The sequence below is a fragment of the Hemiscyllium ocellatum genome, chromosome 2, assembly GCF_020745735.1.
Source record: "Hemiscyllium ocellatum isolate sHemOce1 chromosome 2, sHemOce1.pat.X.cur, whole genome shotgun sequence".
Lineage (NCBI taxonomy): Eukaryota > Metazoa > Chordata > Chondrichthyes > Orectolobiformes > Hemiscylliidae > Hemiscyllium > Hemiscyllium ocellatum.
The window spans coordinates 134,252,681-134,270,183 of NC_083402.1; the positions used below are offsets into that span (position 1 = coordinate 134,252,681).

General features: G+C 44.9%; 1 protein-coding gene across 12 annotated transcripts in view; it reads left to right on the forward strand.

Annotated features, from left to right (window-relative positions):
• LOC132825160 (UDP-glucuronosyltransferase 2A1-like) overlaps positions 1-16,128 on the forward strand; it is a 113,306-nt gene extending 97,178 nt beyond the window's left edge. For all 12 annotated transcript variants that reach the window (XM_060840220.1, XM_060840194.1, XM_060840246.1 and 9 more), the window contains one exon: positions 13,363-16,128. In XM_060840220.1, the coding sequence (XP_060696203.1) occupies positions 13,363-13,645 (283 nt within the window). In that variant the 3' untranslated portion in view covers positions 13,646-16,128. The remainder of the gene's footprint in view (positions 1-13,362) is intronic.
• The last annotated feature ends 1,375 nt before the right edge of the window (positions 16,129-17,503 follow it).

Consider the following 17,503-nt stretch of genomic DNA (forward strand, 5'->3'; position numbering starts at 1 on the left):
AATCCTTTTTGTTACTTTTACAAAAAAACTCAATCAAGTTTGTAAGACATGATTTCCCACGCATAAAGCCATGTTGACTATCCCTAATCATTCTTTCCTTTCCAAATACATGTACATCCTGTCCCTCAGGATTCCCTCCAACAACTTGCCCACCACCAAGGTCAGGATCACTGGTCTATAGTTCCCTGGCTTGTCCTTATCACCTTTCTTAAACAGTGGCAACACGTTAGCCAACCTCCAGGCTTCTGGCACCTCACCAGTGACTATCAATGATACATATATCTCAGCAAGAAGCCCAGCAATCACTTCTCTAGCTTCCCACAGAGTTCTAAGATACACCTGATCAAGTCCTTGGGTTTTATCCACCTGAAGATATCTAGCACTTCCTCCTCTGTAATATGGACATTTTCCAAGATGTCACCATCTATTTCCCTCCATTCTATATCTTCCATGTGCTTATCCACAGTGTACACTGATGCAAAGTACTCATTTAGTATCTCCTCCATCTTCTGCAGCTCTACACAAAGGCTGCCTTGCTGATCTTTGAGGGGGCCCTATTCGCTCTCTACTTACCCTTTTGTCCTGAATGGATTTGTAAAAACCCTTTGGATTCTCCTTAACCCTATTTGCCAAAGCTATCTCATGTCCCCTTTTTGCCCTCCTGATTTCCCTCTTAAGGATACTCCATCTGCCTTTATACTCCTCCAAGGATTCACCCGATCTCTCCTGTCTATAACTGTCCTTTTCTGAACCAAACTCTCAATTTCTTTGCTGAAAATGTGTTGCTGGTCAAAGCACAGCAGGCCAGGCAGCATCCCAGGAATAGAGAATTCGACGTAAGCCATTCCTGATGAAGGGCTTATGCTCGAAACGTCGAATTCTCTATTCCTGGGATGCTGCCTGGCCTGCTGTGCTTTGACCAGCAACACATTTTCAAAGCACAGCAGGCCAGGCAGCATCCCAGGAATAGAGAATTCGACGTTTCGAGCATAAGCCCTTCATCAGGAATGGCTTACGTCGAATTCTCTATTCCTGGGATGCTGCCTGGCCTGCTGTGCTTTGACCAGCAACACATTTGCAGCTGTGATCTCCAGCATTTGCAGACCTCATTTTTTACTCTCAATTTCTTTGGTCATCCAGCATTCCCTATACTTACCCCAGCCTTTCCTTTCACCCTAACAGGAATATGCTTTCTTTGGACTCTCATTAACTCATTTCTGAAGGCTTCCCATTTTCGAGCCATCTCATTACTGGTGAACATCTGCACCCAATCAGCTTTTGAAATTTCTTGCCTAATACCATCAAAATTGGCCTTTCTCCAATTTAGAACTTCAACTGTTAGCTCAGCTCTATTTTTTTTCCATCACTATTTAAAACTAGTAGAATTATGGTCGCTGGCCCCAAAGTGCTCCCCCACTGACACCTCAGTCACCTGCCATGCCTTATTTCCCAAGAGTAGGCCAAGTTTTGCACCTTCTCTACTAAGTATATCCACATACTGACTCAGAAAATTTTCTTGTCCACTCTTAACAAATTCCTCTCCATCTAAACCCTTAACACCATGGCAGTTCCAGTCGATGTTTGGAAAGTTAAAATCCTCTCGCATAACGACCCTATTATTCTTACAGATAACTGAAATCTCCTTACAAATTTGTTTCTCAATTTCCCGCTGACTATTAGGGGGTCTATAATACAATCCCAATAAGGTAATTATCTCTTTCTTATTTCTCAGTTCCACCCAAATAACCTCCCTGGATGTATTTCTGGGAATATCCTCCCTTGGTACAGCTGTAATGTTATCCCTTATCAAAAACGCCACCCCCCCCTTGCTTCTCTTTCTGTCCTTCCTGTAGCATTTGTATCCTGGAACATTAAGCTGCCATCCTGTCCATCCCTGAGCCACATCTCTGTAATTGCTATGACATTCTCGTCCCATGTTCCTAACCATGCCCTGAGTTCATATGCCTTCCCTGTTAGATCTCTTGCATTGAAATAAATGCAGTTTAATTTATCAGTCCTACCTTGTTCTCTGCTTTGTCCCTGCCTGCCATGACTGATTGACTCATTTCTTTTCTCAGCTGTACGAATCTCAGATTGACCTCTTTCCTCACTATCTCCCTGGGTCCCATCCCCCTTCCTTACTAGTTTAAATCCTCCCAAGCAACTGTAGCGAATCTCCCTGCCTTCCAGTTCAGGTGCAATCCATCCTTCTTGTCCAGGTCACTCTTACCCCAGAAGAGATTTCAATGATCCAACAATGGATCATTCCTTCTCCCATACAACAGCTCTTCAGCCATGCATCCATCTGCTCTATCCTCCTGTTCTTACCCTCACTAGCTCGTAGTACTGGGAGTAATCCAGATATTACTACCCTTGAGGAATTCCTTTTTAAATTCCTGCCTGATGTTCTGTATTCTCCTTTCAGAATCTCGATCTTTTCCCTTCCTATGTTGTTGGTACCAATGTGTACAATGACCTCCTGCTGGTCCCTCTCCCCCGTGAGGACATTCTGCACCCTCTCTGAGACATCCTTCATCCTGGCACCAAGGAGGCAACACACTATTCAGATGTTTCTCTGCTGGCTGCAGAAACGTCAGTTTGTCCCCGGACTAGAGAGTCACCTAACATAATTGATCGCTTGGAACCCGATGTACCCAACCCGATGTACCCCTCAGTACATTAAGGCCAGTCTTGATACCAGAAATCTGGCTGTTTGTGCCGCATTCCCCTGAAAGTCCATCATCTCCTACATTTTCCAAAACAGCATACTTGTTTGAAATGGGAATAGCCACAGGAGACTCCTACACTACTTGTCTACCTCCCCTACCTTGCTTGGAGTTAACCCATCTACCTGACTGTATCTGCGGCTTTTCTCTCTTCCTATAACTGCCATCCATCACACACCCCCACCTCTTGTAAATTCTTCACTGCCTCTAACTGTCGCTCCAACCGATCCATTTGATTTGACAGGATTTGCAATAAACAACATTCATTGCGGATATAATCCTCAGTAACCCTTAAACTCTCCCGGTACTGCCACATCCAACAAGAAGAGCATGTCACTGTACTAAAGGCCATTTTGGTCTTTCCAATCTACAGACCCAGTAAATAACATTGTCTTATTACTCTGCAAAACACTGCTGCAGGCTAACTTAATACTTTTGGCTTATATTTTCAAAATTTAATCATGAGACGGATCCCAATAAAAAATTGATCCCAATATGATCAAGAAAGAACCCACTCTACTCACTATTGTAGATTTACAGCAAGGCTATGTTTAAAACTATTCACTTATTTGTTTCTGTGCTGTGGCCTCTCCCAAACAGGTTCCTCCAAGATTAGTTGTGAATGTCGCTGTTTGTTAGGTTTTCTTAGACACACTCCGATGTCCAGCGATACATGAATTCAAACAGCAAAGGCAGTAAGTGCGCAGATTCACTGCTGTGTCAGTTAGCAGTGTGGGTTTCTTTCTCTCTCTCCCTTACAGATCATGTACTTGCTGCCTTTGTTTGTCTTTCTCCCTTTTACAACTGCTGTTGTTTTGACTTTTTTTCTTCAAAAGTTCCAAAACAATGCAACAGCATATGAAACAGTAACTGCTGCTCTTAGGAATTCGAAGAAGTCACCTCCAGCACCTAAAATACCTCAAAAAAGGAGCAGTCCGTTACAGCCAGAAATTTTTTTCTGTCCTCCACCTTAGTGCATTTTTTTCCATTATTCTTTTATGGCATGTGGGGGCATCATTGGCACAGCGAACGTTTGTTGATTACCCATAATTGCCACTGAATGACTTGGTCGAATAAGAGTCCAAGTTTGGAGTCATATTTAAGCCAGACAGGGTGAGGTCAGCAGATTCCCTTCCTTTAAAAGGCATTAGAGTACCATATCTTTTTAATATTCATTCATGGAATGTGGGTATCACTGGTTGAACCAACATTTATTGTCCATCTCTAGATGCCTTTGAAAACGTGGTTGTGAACTGCCTTCTTGATTCTTCATTTGCTATTAGAGAGGGAGTTCCAGGATTTTGATCTGGAGATAGTTCAGGAATGGTGATATAATTCCAGATCAGAATGGTGAATCGCTTGGAGGGGAACTTGCAATTGGTGATGTTACTATGCATCTGCTGACCTTGTCCTTTTAGATGGTAGTGGATGTACCCAGGCAATTTGCCCCCTTGGAGAAAGTGAGGACTGCAGATGCTGGAGATCAGAGCTGAAAAATGTGTTGCTGGAAAAGCGCAGCAGGTCAGGCAGCATCAAAGGAGCAGGAGAATCGACGTTTTGGGCATAAGCCCTTCTTCAGGAACGAGGAGGGTGTGCCAAGCAGGCTAAGATAAAAGGAAGGGAGGATGGACTTGGGGGAAGGGGCGTTGGGAATGCGATAGGTGGAAGGAGGTTAAGGTGAGGGTGATAGGCTGGAGATGGGTTGGGGGCGGAGCGGTCAGGAAGAAGATTGCAGGTCAAGAAGGCGGTGCTGAGTCTCGGGTTGGGACTGAGAAAAGGTGGGGGGAGGGGAAATGAGGAAACTGGAGAAATCTGCATTCATCCCTTGTGGTTGAAGGGTTCCTAGGCGGAAGATGAGGCACTCTTCCTCTAGGCGTTGTATTGCCATGGTCTGGCGATGGAGGAGGCCAAGGACCTGCATGTCCTTGGCGGAGTGGGAGGGGGAGTTAAAGTGTTCAGCCCCAGGGCGGTTGGGTTAGTTGGTGCGGGTGTCCCAGAGGTGTTCCCTGAAACATTCTGCAAGTAGGCGGCCTGCCTCCCCAATGTAGAGGAGGCCACATTGGGTGCAGCGGATGCAGTAAATGATGTGTGTGGACATGCAGGTGAATTTGTGACAGATATGGAAGGATCCCCTGGGGCCTTGGACGGAAGTGAAGGGGGGAGGTGTGGGTGCAAGTTTTGCCTTTCTTGCAGTTGCAGGGGAAGGTGCTGGGAGTGGAGGTTGGGTTGGTGGGGGGTGTGGACCTGACGAGGGAGTCGCGGAGGGAGTGGTCTTTCCGGAACGCTGATACGGGAGGGGAGGGAAATATATCCTTGGTGGCGGAAATGACGAAGGATGATATGATGTATCTGGAGATTGGTGGGGTGGCAGGTGAGGACCAGTGGGGTTCTGTCCTGGTGGTGATTGGAGGGGCAGGGATCAAAGGCAGAGGATCGAGGAGTGTGGGGAGATGGGGTGGATAGCATCGTCAACCATGTCTGAGGGGAAATTGCGGTCTTTGAAGAAGGAGGCCATCTGTGTTGTTCGGTATTGGAATTGGTCCTCCTGGGAATGGATGCAGCGGAGGCGAAGGAATTGGGAATATGGATGGCGTTTTTACAGGGGGCAGCGTGGGAGGAGGTGTAATCTAGGTAGCTGTGGGAGTCAGTCAGTTTAAACGTTCGTGTTGAGTCGGTCCAAGATAGAAATGGAGAGGTCGAGAAGGGGAGGGAGGAGTCTGAGACAGTCCAGGTAAATTTGAGGTCGGGGTGGAAGGTGTTAGTAAAGTTGATGAACTGTTCAACCTCCTTGTGGGAGCACGAGGTAGTGCCAATACAGTCATCGATGTAGCGGAGGAAAAGGTGGAGGGTGGTGCCAGTGTAGCTGCGGTAGATGGACTGTTTCACATATCCGACGAAGACATAGCTGGGGCCCATGGCTACTCCATTGGTTTGGAGGAAGTGGGAAGATTGGAAAGAGAAGTTGTTCAGAGTGAGGACCAGTTCAGTCAGTCGAAGGAGGGTGTCAGTCGAAGGGTATTGATTGGTTCGGCGGGAAAGGAAGAAGCGGAGAGCTTTGAGTTCTTCGGGATGGAGGTGTGTAGGGATTGGATGTCCATGGTGAAGATAAGGCGTTAGGGCTGGGGAAGCGAAAATCATGGAGGAGGTGGAGGGCGTGGGTGTTGTCCCGAATGTAGGTGGGGAGTTCTTGGACTAAGGGGGACAGGACCGTGTTAAGGTATGCAGAGATGAGTTCGGTGGGGCAGGAGCAGGCTGTGACAATGGGTCGGCCAGGGCAGTCGGGTTTGTCGCAGGAGGTAGAAACGAGCGGTGCGGGGTTGTGGAATTGTGAGGTTGGAGGCGGTGGTGGGAGGTGTGGTCATGGTCAAGGGGGCAGTAGGAGGAGGAGTCCGCAAGCCGGCGTTTAGCCTCAGCAATGTAAAGATCGGTGCGCCAAACTACCATTGTGCCTCCCTTGCCTGTCGGTTTGATAGTGAGGTTGGGGTTGGAGCGGAGGGAGTGGAGGGCTGCACGTTGCGTGGGTGAGAGGGGTGGCAGGTTGAGCCGGTCAATGTCGTGGCAGCAGTTGGCTATGAAGAGATCGAGGGCAGGTCAGAGGCCAGCAAGGGGTGTCCAGGTGGATGGGATGTGTTGGAGGTGGGAGAAGGGGTCGTCAGAGGGTGGGCGGGAATCCTGGTTGAAGAAGTAGGAGCGGAGGCGAAGGCGGTGGAAAAATTGTTCGATGTCTCGCCGTGTGTTGAACTCATTAATCTGGGAGCGTAGTGGGCTGAAGATGAGGCCTCTGCTGAGGACTGATCTTTCATCTTCAGAGAGGGAGAGGTCTGGAGGGATGGTAAAAATACGGCAGGGCTGGGAGCTAGGCCCTGGGACCTGGTGTGGGGGTGGAGTTAGTTGTGGGAGTGGAGATCGGTGTGGGGCGCGGGGGCGGGGATCGGCGCGGGGGCGGGATCAGCGTGGGGGCGGGATCGGCACGGGGCGGAGACGCATGCAGCGTGGTCATTGTGCAGGTGAGTGAGGTCACTGGGGCGGAAGTGGATGCGGCGATGGCAACTCCGGGGGTGGAAGTGGCTGCGGTGAATCAGAAACGGTGTTATTCCCGGTGGTTGTGGACCCCGCGGAGGCCGCGAATCTGTCGGCAATGGTCTTCCAGGCGATCGTGGAGGCGGTTGTCTGGGCGGCGATCGCGGAGGGTACATGGTCGGTGGGGGCAGAAGTGACGTCATGGTTCGTGGCAGCGGCTGCTGCACCTGATGTGGCCTCCTTAGATTTAGATTACTTACAGTGTGGAAACAGGCCCTTCGGCCCAACAAGTCCACAGCGACCTGCTGAAGTGCAACCCACCCATACCCCTACATTTACCCCTTACCTAACACTACGGGCAATTTAGCATGGCCAATTCACCTGACCCGCACATCTTTGGACTGTGGGAGGAAACCGGAGCACCCAGAGGAAACCCACGCAGACACGGGGAGAACGTGTAAACACCACACAGTCAGTCGCCTGAGTCGGGAATTGAACCCGGGTCTCAGGCGCTGTGAGACAGCAGTGCTAACCACTGTGCCACCGTGCCGCCTAAATTCCTCTACACTGGGGAGACAGGCCGCCTACTTGCGGAACGTTTCAGAGAACACCTTTGGGACACCCGCACCAACCAACCCAACCGCCCCGTGGCTGAACACTTTAACTCCCCCTTCCACTCTGCCAAGGACATGCAGGTCCTTGGCCTCCTCCATCACCAGACCATGGCAACACGACGCCTGGAGGAAGAGCGCCTCATCTTCCACGTAGGAACCCTCCAACCACAAGGGATGAATGCAGATTTCTCCAGTTTCCTCATTTTCCCTCCCCCCACCTTATCTCAGTCTCAACCCTCAGACTCAGCACCGCCTTCTTGACCTGCAATCCTCTTCCTGACCGCTCCACCCCCAACCCCTCTCTGACCTATCACCCTCACCTTAATCTCCTTCCACCTATCGCATTCCCAATGCCCCTTCCCCAAGTCCCTCCTCCCTACCTTTTATCTTGTCCTGCTTGGCACATCCTCCTCATTCCTGAAGAAGGGCTTATGCCCAAAACGTCGATTTTCCTGCTCCTTTGATGCTGCCTGACCTGCTGCGCTTTTCCAGCAACACTTTTTTCAGCTCTGATCTCCAGCATCTGCAGTCCTCACTTTCTCCAAGGGGGCAAATTGCCTGGGTATATCCACTACCATCTAAAAGGACAAGGTCAGCAGATGCATGGTAACATCACCAATTGCCTGACCTGCTGTGCTTTTCCAGCAACACATTTTTCAATTTGCCACCTTGTCAGGGAGATGCCATTGTTGTAAGTGTCCATGAACAGCTTGGCTGGGGGCATGTCAAGGTCTGGAGCACAGTTTTTTCAGTACTATTGTCAGGCTGCTTTCAGGAGTCTTTGGACTGTCTAATGTCTTAAGACTTTTCTTGACATTACTTGGACGTAGTCAGAGTGACTGAGTCTGTGATGTTTGCGCCCTCCAGAGGAGATTGGGGTGTATTACCCAATTTAGACTGAAGATTAAACCTTATCATTTGTACTGTTGGGCTACCTCTTCCCTGCGCGTATTTGTGAAACCTCCTCTTCTAATGAGTTGTTTAATTGATATGAAATATGGCAGGACTGCAGAGCTTGGAAATGGTCCATTGGTGTGAAATTGCTTAGCCTAGTCATGCTTATGCTTCTTCGCACACAGGTATTGTGTTGGAGTTTATTATGGACACACCCCCTCAAAACATTTCCAGAACGTAGCCCGAACCCTAGCATTGCTAGTTGTTCTAAGCAGGCGTAACACGGATATTCCAGGAGTGATGCAGCTGGTCAAACCACTTAGTTTTAAACAAAACACAATTTACTTACCCAATGAAACACAAACAAAAGAGAACAGAATACTGAATAACTTAACCTATCCACAAACCCAACGGATCATCCCAACTTCATGATGCTGTTCCAAATATTTGCAACAATCCCTATAAACACCCCTTGGCACAAAAGATAAAATCAAGCACAGGGGTTTACAGGAGAGATGTCAGAGGGAGAGTACCAGCATGGACCTGCTTCTTTGGGTCCAGCAGCTTCAAAAACTCTATTGTGCTAAAACCATACCAAACCAGAGAAAAACTGATTTGGGAGAACTGGCCACTCCCCTTACATTGTACAAGTGTCTTATTTAAAAACTTGAAAGCATTTTGCTTGAGGCAGTGTCTGTTAACTATAATTAAACTGGCCCTAAACCCATCCAAACTCTGACTTTTCAGAGTCTGTGTCATTTATGACCTCTCTGGAAAAAAAAAGCCAAGGAAAACGTAACCTTGGTAAAGGAGCAGCATCGTCACAGGTTTCACAAGGTTAATACCTTTTTGGTAAGATATGCCTAGTACTGTTGCTGTCATGTGCCCTCCTGCATTTGTTATTGAATAGGGATTGATCGTTGTCTTAATGGTAATGGGAGAGTGGGGTTTATGCCGAGCCATGAGTTTGCAGATTGTCTTTGAGCACAATGCTGCTGCTGGTGGCACACAGTACCTCATGGATGCCCAGTCTTGATTTGCTAGTCTGTCCCATTTGCTATGGTAATTGTATGAGTAAAAAGTGAGGTCTGCAGATGCTGGAGATCAGAGCTGAAAATGTGTTGCTGGTTAAAGCACAGCAGGTCAGGCAGCATCCAAGGAACAGGAAATTCGACGTTTCGGGCTAGAGCATAGACAGATGCATCTACACAGGTAGATAAGGGAGGCTGAAGTCGAGTATATTTTCCTGTCTTGGTTGTTCCTTTACCACCTGTTGCCAACCCAGCGTAGCATCAATGTTTTGTAGGACTGGACCAGCTCAGTCAATAGTGTTCTTGCTGGCTATTCTTGGTGATGGACACTGAAATTTCCTGCCCAGAATACATTGTCACCTTCCAGTGGTGTTCAATAGGAAAGACCACCAATTCATCAGCTGAGGTTGGGGGCAGTATGTAGTGATTAGCAGGAGCTTTCCTTGCCCATGTTTGACCTGATGCCAAGAGATTTTCTGGAACTCACCGTGAAAGTCCAACTCAGGGAGTTGAAAAAATAACGGGAAGTAATTTCAATCATTATGCAACTTTCTTGCCCAATTAGGTAAAAGGCTTTTGGTTCACATTTTGTGACAAATTGTTTATTTTTGTCATTGGGCAGTTTACAAATCAGTGATGGATAGAGTGATGCTGAATTTTATGGTCAATTGCTGAGGTTTGTAAATGTTACAGTAAAGTTAGTAATCTGCTGCTGAGGCTATTAAACTGCCAACTTATATTGGTGTATTGAAATTGAAAAAATGTTATTAAGGTTAGACAAAGGGATGCGACCAGTGGCTGGCAGCTCCACACTTTCTGCTTCTTCAAGATCTCCTGGAGACCTTTGCAGGATGTTACAGTTAGCTATATACAGATACAGGTAACCAATGCCACCACATGTGTTGGGGCAGGTCTAAATGAGCATTTTGTCTGTCAGAATGAGCTGGTATTTGGGTTTATAGCATTGATTTGCTGTCCATAGATGGAAAATGTCATTAACAGCAGAAAGATGGCAATGCAGGCATCTATCGGGTGTAGAAAATGTAAACTCTAGATGCTGGAGGTCAGAGTCAAAGAGTGTGGTGCTGGAAAAGCACAGCCGGTCAGGCAGCATCTGAGAAGCAGGAGAGTTGATGTTTCGAGCATAAGCTCTTTATCAGGAATGAGGGGGTGGCCCAAGAGGGCTGAGAGATAAATGGGAGGGGGTGGGGCAGGGGGAGGTAGCTGGAAATGCGACAGGTAGATGAAGTGGAGGTGAAGGCAATAGGTCGGAGAGGAGGGTGGAGCTTATAGGTGGGAAGGAAGATGGACAGGGAGGGAAGGTCAAGACGGGTGCCAAGTTGAAAGGTTGGATTTGGGATAAGGTAGGGGGAGGGCAAATGAGGAAACTGGTGAAATCCACATTGATCCTGTGTAGTTGGCGGGTCCCAAGGCAGAAGATGAAGCGTTCTTCTTCCAGGCATCGGGTGGCTAGAATTTGGTGGTAGAGCCAATAATGCCCCCTCATGCCATGAAATTCCTCACTGCCTCTAATTGTTGCTCCAACCAATCCATTCGATCTGACAGGATTCGCAATCAACAACATTTATTGCAGATATAATCCTCAGTAACCCTTAAACTCTCCTGAAACTCCCACATCCGACAAGAAGAGAATACCACTGTAGTAAAGGCCATTTTGGTTCTTCTAATCTACAGACCCAGTAAATAACATTGCCTTATTACTCTGCAAAACACTGCTCCAGGCTAACTTAATACCTATGCTTATATTTTTAAAATTTAATCAAGAGACCAATCCCAGTGAAAACATATAATCTAGAAAGAACCCACTCTACTCATTATTGTAAATTTACAGCAAGGCAATACTTAAAGCTATTCACTTATCTGTTTTCGTGCTGTGACCTTTCCCATTTGAACAGGCTAACTGAATGGGCAAGAAAATGGCAGATGGAATATAATGTGAATAAGTGTAAAGTTATTCACTTTAGTAGAGAAAAAAAATTACTTAAATGGTGAGAGGTTTGGAAATATTGGTGTCCAAAGCGACCTGGGTGTCTTTGTTCATAGGTCATTAAAACCTAGCAAAGAAGTGTAACAATTGATAAAGAATAGTGTATTAATCTTCATCACAAAGGAATTTGAATACAGATGTAAAGATTTCTTCCAACAATTTTACTGCATCTAAAGTATTGTGTACAGTGTTGATATGCTTTTCAAAGGAAGAATGTATTCATTGTTGATGAAATTCAATAGAAGTGCACCTAAGATGGTGAGTTTGAAAAAATGTATTTATGGTATTTAGGATAGCATTTACTGCCTACCTTCATATGCCCTAGAATATGAACCTCAAGTTGAACCATTAGACCATAAAATGTAGGACAAGAGCAGGCTATAAAGCCTTTCCTCATAATGCAATCCAGTAATTCCAGGCATTAGTCAAGTAAACCTTACAGCATTATCATTCCTTCCATAAGAACAGTGACTAGTATTAATAAGTCATTTTGCCTATGACCTTGAATCCTGGATGCTATGGATAGTCCCCAGCCTACTGGGGCAGTAACCAGGATTGCCTGAAAAACGTAGAATCTGTCTGATATTACCAAGAAATGGGCACCACCAATTAGGAAAATGTAGACAGCTGTGGGCTTGAGTTTCCATGCGCCCAAGTATTCATAATTAGTATTTGATTTGCTGTGACTTTGACATTGCCAACAGCATTGACCCATGAGTAGTTTGATATCAGTTGTTGCAGTAAGACTGATGTTCAATGAAGTCATTTTGGACAGTCAGACCAGTTTCCAATGCGCACAAATTTGCTCATAATGCAGCAGTTAGGAATCATGCAAAGAGAAGCTTATGAGGAGGTGAGATAGATAGAAACATTTCTTTGTAACAAACATCACTGATCTGAAATGTGAGTTAAGGTTTTGGATCTAGTTTTATCAATATTGCTCTTGCTTGATGACTCGTGAGTGCAACAGAGGTAATTTTCTGACTTTAACAAACATTCTAGGTTAAATAACCCAGAGGATATTCAACAGTTTGCAAAAATAAAAGCGATTGCCTGAAAAAACTAGCTGTTTGCCAAACGGGAACTTGCCTTTCAATTGGTTCACCGGGGAGAACAGCTTCCTCCAGTCTCTCTATCCCTGATGTTACTTACACCACTCCCTTTGCCTCCTGCTTCCAGCACTTCCTCTGCTGTTCCCTCCTATTGTTATTTTTAAGAATGCCAAGGACTCTGGGGTTGGGTTGGTGAAGGGAGCAAGGATTTCTGTACTTTTCAGTTAGGCTTGTCAAAACAGTTGTTATAAACAACAAATATTGGCATTTGGCATGAAGTGTAAATAATACTGTGCTATATGTCATTGATCAATGGACCTGAATCCTGCAAATGTTTGATCTTATTGTAAAGTTTCTTCTAGCAGTGTAATTCTGCCAGTTCTGTCAATAATCAACCATTTGATAGAACTGATCTCAAATAAATGTTGTAATTGTGCACATGAAATGCGGACATTGCTGTTCAAATGAAAGTAACTATATTAATTGTGCTACTCCTGAGTTACCTATCCTTCCTTTTGCTTATTTCACCTTTGATGGTGAGCTGCAGAGTAGGGCAACATACATGAAGGAAACAACACTATACTGCCCACATATCTATGGTCACTGATCTATATGGTTAATTGCCCCATTAAACTCTCAAATTTAAAATTCTAAATTTTCTGTTGAAATTCCACTCCAGCGCAATAATCTTAAATAATTCTGTGCCTTTCCAGTTGTTCTGTCCCAGCATTGGCCTATCTTTGCAACCATTATAAGCTCTGGCTCTGCTTTTCACCCTGTTCTCATCCTCTAAGATATTCCATAAAACAGAACTTCTCTGGCCAAGTTGTTGGCCACCTCTCCTAATGTCATTTTCTTTGGCTCTGTGACAGTTTTTGTCTGATGACACTCCCGTGGAGCTCCTTGGGATTTCTCATTATGTTAAAGTCACTTTGTAAATGCAAGTCATTATTCATACCTGGGTATTCGGACAAAATGAAGGGAGATTGTAAAATAAACTGCGTATGTTTTTCTTAGTTACAAAGAAAATGCACTGAAGTTATCTCGGATTCAACATGACCAGCCAATGACTCCACTGGAGAGAGCGGTGTTCTGGATTGAGTTTGTAATGCGCCATGGGGGAGCTCAACATTTGCGGCCTGAAGCACATTCCCTATCCTGGTATCAGTACCATTGCCTGGATGTGATAGCATTTCTGTTTATCTGTTTAGCAGCAATTGTATTTGCCTTAAAAAAATGCTGCATGTTCTGCTGCCAAAAATGCAGAGGTACTAGGGAAAAGAAAAACAAGGTCGAATAATGGTCTTTCATGAATAAGGTGACAAATTTATAACACCATTTAACTACTTTGGAAGTTATATTAATGTGGGTTAAATTACATGGTGCTCTAACTACGCTTAATCAATCTAAGGATAAAAAAAAATCATCAGAATCAATTATCAATTTATTGATAGTCATAGCAGCAGGGACCCCAGTTCAATTACAGCCTTGGGCAACTGTCTGTGTGGAATTTGCACGTTCTTCCTGTGTCTGCGTGGGATTCCTCCCACAGTCTAAAGATGTGCAGGTTTGGTGAATTGGCCATGCTCAATTGCCAGTAGAGTGAAGGGATGTGTAGGTTAGGTGCATTAGCTAGGGGAAAATGTAAAAGTAATAGGGTAGGGGAATGGGTTTGGCTGGGATACGGTTTGGAAGGTTGGTGTGGACTTGTTGGGTCAAATGGCTTGTTTCCACACTGTAGAATTATAGAATCCCTATCATTCAACTCCCTGCTGAATCATTCATTGTACTCCAATGTTGCATCTGTCAAATTTAAAATTGTGCCTAAAAATCATTGGATTTTAAACTTAAAAAAAAATTCTGGGGGACAAGGGTGTCATTCTTACTAACTTTGGAAAGATACTTATGATTCTTCTGTGTGGTAAAGATATTGCTGGTAGGTCAGGACTTTCAGGATTTTGACTCTGTGATGAAAAAGGAATCAAGATATATGCTCAGGTGTGAATGTTGTTTAGTAGTTTGAGGACAAGACGTTTGAAAACATCTGTCCATTTATTAATTTGCACAGTGATATCTCTACACTAGAAGAAAGATTGGCAGGAAGTCTGCATTATGCTTCAGTGCTCTAACTATTGATAACGAGAAATATGCAATCATCACAGATCAAAATGTTGCACTGAATTTGCCAGATTAGGGCTTCTAATTATTCCTTCATCAGAAAACTCCCAGTAAGTATTATGGTTAGTTCACCGTCTGTCATTGCAGTTACACCTGCCTTGGTTTCCACAACCAAAATAACTAACGGTGTGCTGTGGATACAAGGTTTCCCAATTTAATGGTTTAATATGTGATAGGTTACTTCACAAGGCCACAAATTCATCCTTCCACAGCACTGAGCTAAGAGATTGAATTGTAGGAACTGGGCAAGAGGAGGGAAGGGACTAGCGAGTATTTGGCGGGTTTTCGCCACTTCCATTATGAGTACTCAACTGCACTGAACACACATACACAACATATGTGTACACAAATGTGTGTGCGCACACACTCTCAAATGCAAAAAAACCCCAAAAATACTCACTCACTCACTCACACCCTCCCTCTTACTACATGTGTGCGTGAGTGCACACACACACACACACACACACACACACACACACACACACACACACACACACACACACACACACACACACACACACACACACACACACAACCCAATTAACTGGTTTGCCAAATGATGTGTTGTTGCCAAGATTCACTTTCCATCTCCTCTACAAGATAAACATAAAAAATTAATATTCTGCCAAACTGTGTAGTTGAGAAATTTAACACACTCAGCCAGCTTAAAACAATTTGGTAGAAAACCTTTTCATATGAGCTCTGATGAATACTCATTTAGACTCAAAACATTAGCTTGCTTCCTCTCCCATGGATGCTGCCTGACCCACTGTGATCTCCAGCATTTTTTGTTTTCAGTTCAGATTCTGGCATCTGCAGTAATTTGCTCCTCTCAGACCTTTTACATTGACTTGGCAGATATCTCCTCTGAAAGTCAACACAACCACCATTGCAGCAGTCCCTCAGTACACCTCAAGAAACTTCAGCCATTGATGGGGCTTGAAAGCATAACCCTATGGATTTCGGACAAGACTTGCCAGGCTTGCAACAAAGTCTGTAAAGCATGGGCTAAATGATTGATGGGTTATCTCTGGGTGGTCATTGGTTTTCTTCACTCATTGGGCCATCTTCATTAATATTCATTTCCCTTGGACATGATCTCTTCAATCATTTTACTGATGGAATGCTCCTGTGTTTGCATGTAACGATTTTTTAAATATCAGGCTTAGTTGGCGTTCTATAAACTCCTATTGACACAACTTTGAAACATTATTTTATTTTTAGCAAGCAGGACACTGTGTTTAAAATGGTGTTGTTGCAAAACATGCTGCATTCTCAAACAAATTTGAGGAGTACTCGAGACTAGGCTTTACTATATATCACTGTGAGGCAGCAGAATTAATTTAGCTGTAATTCTAAAATGAATGAACTTAGGAACTTACTACATTTAATTCCTAATCAGACCTAACTCATATTATGAGCTTTATGAATTTTTTAATCTTATTTTTGAAAAACATCCTTCAAATTTGAGAGTGTGTCTTCTGCTATCAGGTGGGGTAACCACTTTCCAGCCCCATCCTCACTGTAAAAGTGAAATAAAGTAAATATAGATTTCTGTATTACAAATTGTTTTAATAATAATTAATAAAATGAGATTTTTCAAAATCTGCTTAGTTTACTTTTTTCAAGTTTCACTCATTTAAGCAATAGCTTTAGCAGAATGAAAATGTTAACTATTTTATGACTAATTATAAATACAACTTGCCACTTATGATGGTCTCAAAACTATACAGAGAGTAAAATCTTTGCGCAGAATCTTACACTTTTGAGTGACATGAGATATGGTGGAATGTGTGGCAGAATCGGGTGACAAATGTGGTGAGGCTCATCTTGACACCAGGGGCAATTCGCATTACCTTTTATGCTTTTCACAAGCAATGTGATAAAGTTCATGTTAGGCAGTGGCAAGTTACCGATTGACTGTGATTATTGCTAAATGCCTTGTTAAACGGCTCAACTCACCTCGGCCTCCTATTCTTACCAAATGAGTTTGACATTGGGGAAACACGACAAGGAAACCAGAGCTGGTACTCAGTGGATTTAGCTCACCATTTGCTCTGAATGACGTCACCTACAACCAAAACTGCAGCACAGCACAAGATAGACCAGCTGCATGTATACTTCCTCCACAGACTTTGACATGCAACATTTGGAAAGCCCTCACAGCTATCCTGGAATCCCCCTGATACACTGGCAGGAAGTTCAGGGAGCACCAACCTACATTGCAGGATTTACTATCAACTTGTACAGAAGGGCTGCAATAGAGATACTTGTTATGCAGGCACAGAACCACACCTCTTGACAAGATTAGGCTGTGTCTCAGGATGCTGATTGTTCTCTTAATGCTCGCTCTCTTGATGCTTACCAATGTGCTTGCAGCATCCCTGCCTTGCCTTGTACATAACCAGGCTGTTTGCTTTGCTGTTTAGCAGTCTACAGTGGAGGGACTGCACATTCTGCTGTAAGACAATTTGCTCCATCAATATCACACCAGCACCATGAGCCAGCAGCCACCATGTCAAACGCAATGAATGTGCAGCAAACAGGCAGCTACATATTCAGCCCTTAAGGGAGTAGACCACACTGAAGTCCATGGTGGCACCCATCCACCAGGGTTCCCAGCACAGTAAATCATGGGCAGTTCCAAACCAGTCCAGGGAATCAGCCATGGTCAGGTGTCTGGTTGGGCTGTTCTCAGTCGGGGGTCCATGCCATTGCTGTATGGGGAGTGGGTCATAGTCAGTCCTTTGGCTGCATCACTGCCAGTTTGGGAGGTAGGGCTAACATGGTTGGGGAGATGTACATGCAACAGTCACAACTGTGGGCATATGTTGCGCAGGGCTGGCCAGTAATGTTGTTTGAGGGTCTGGCCCATGGTTAGAATGCCCTTTCAAAGAGCTAGCGGGGAGTGGCATGGGGTCAAAGGGCATGTACAGCCATGGTACTGAGCATTAACAGGTTACTCACAGGCACTGCAGCC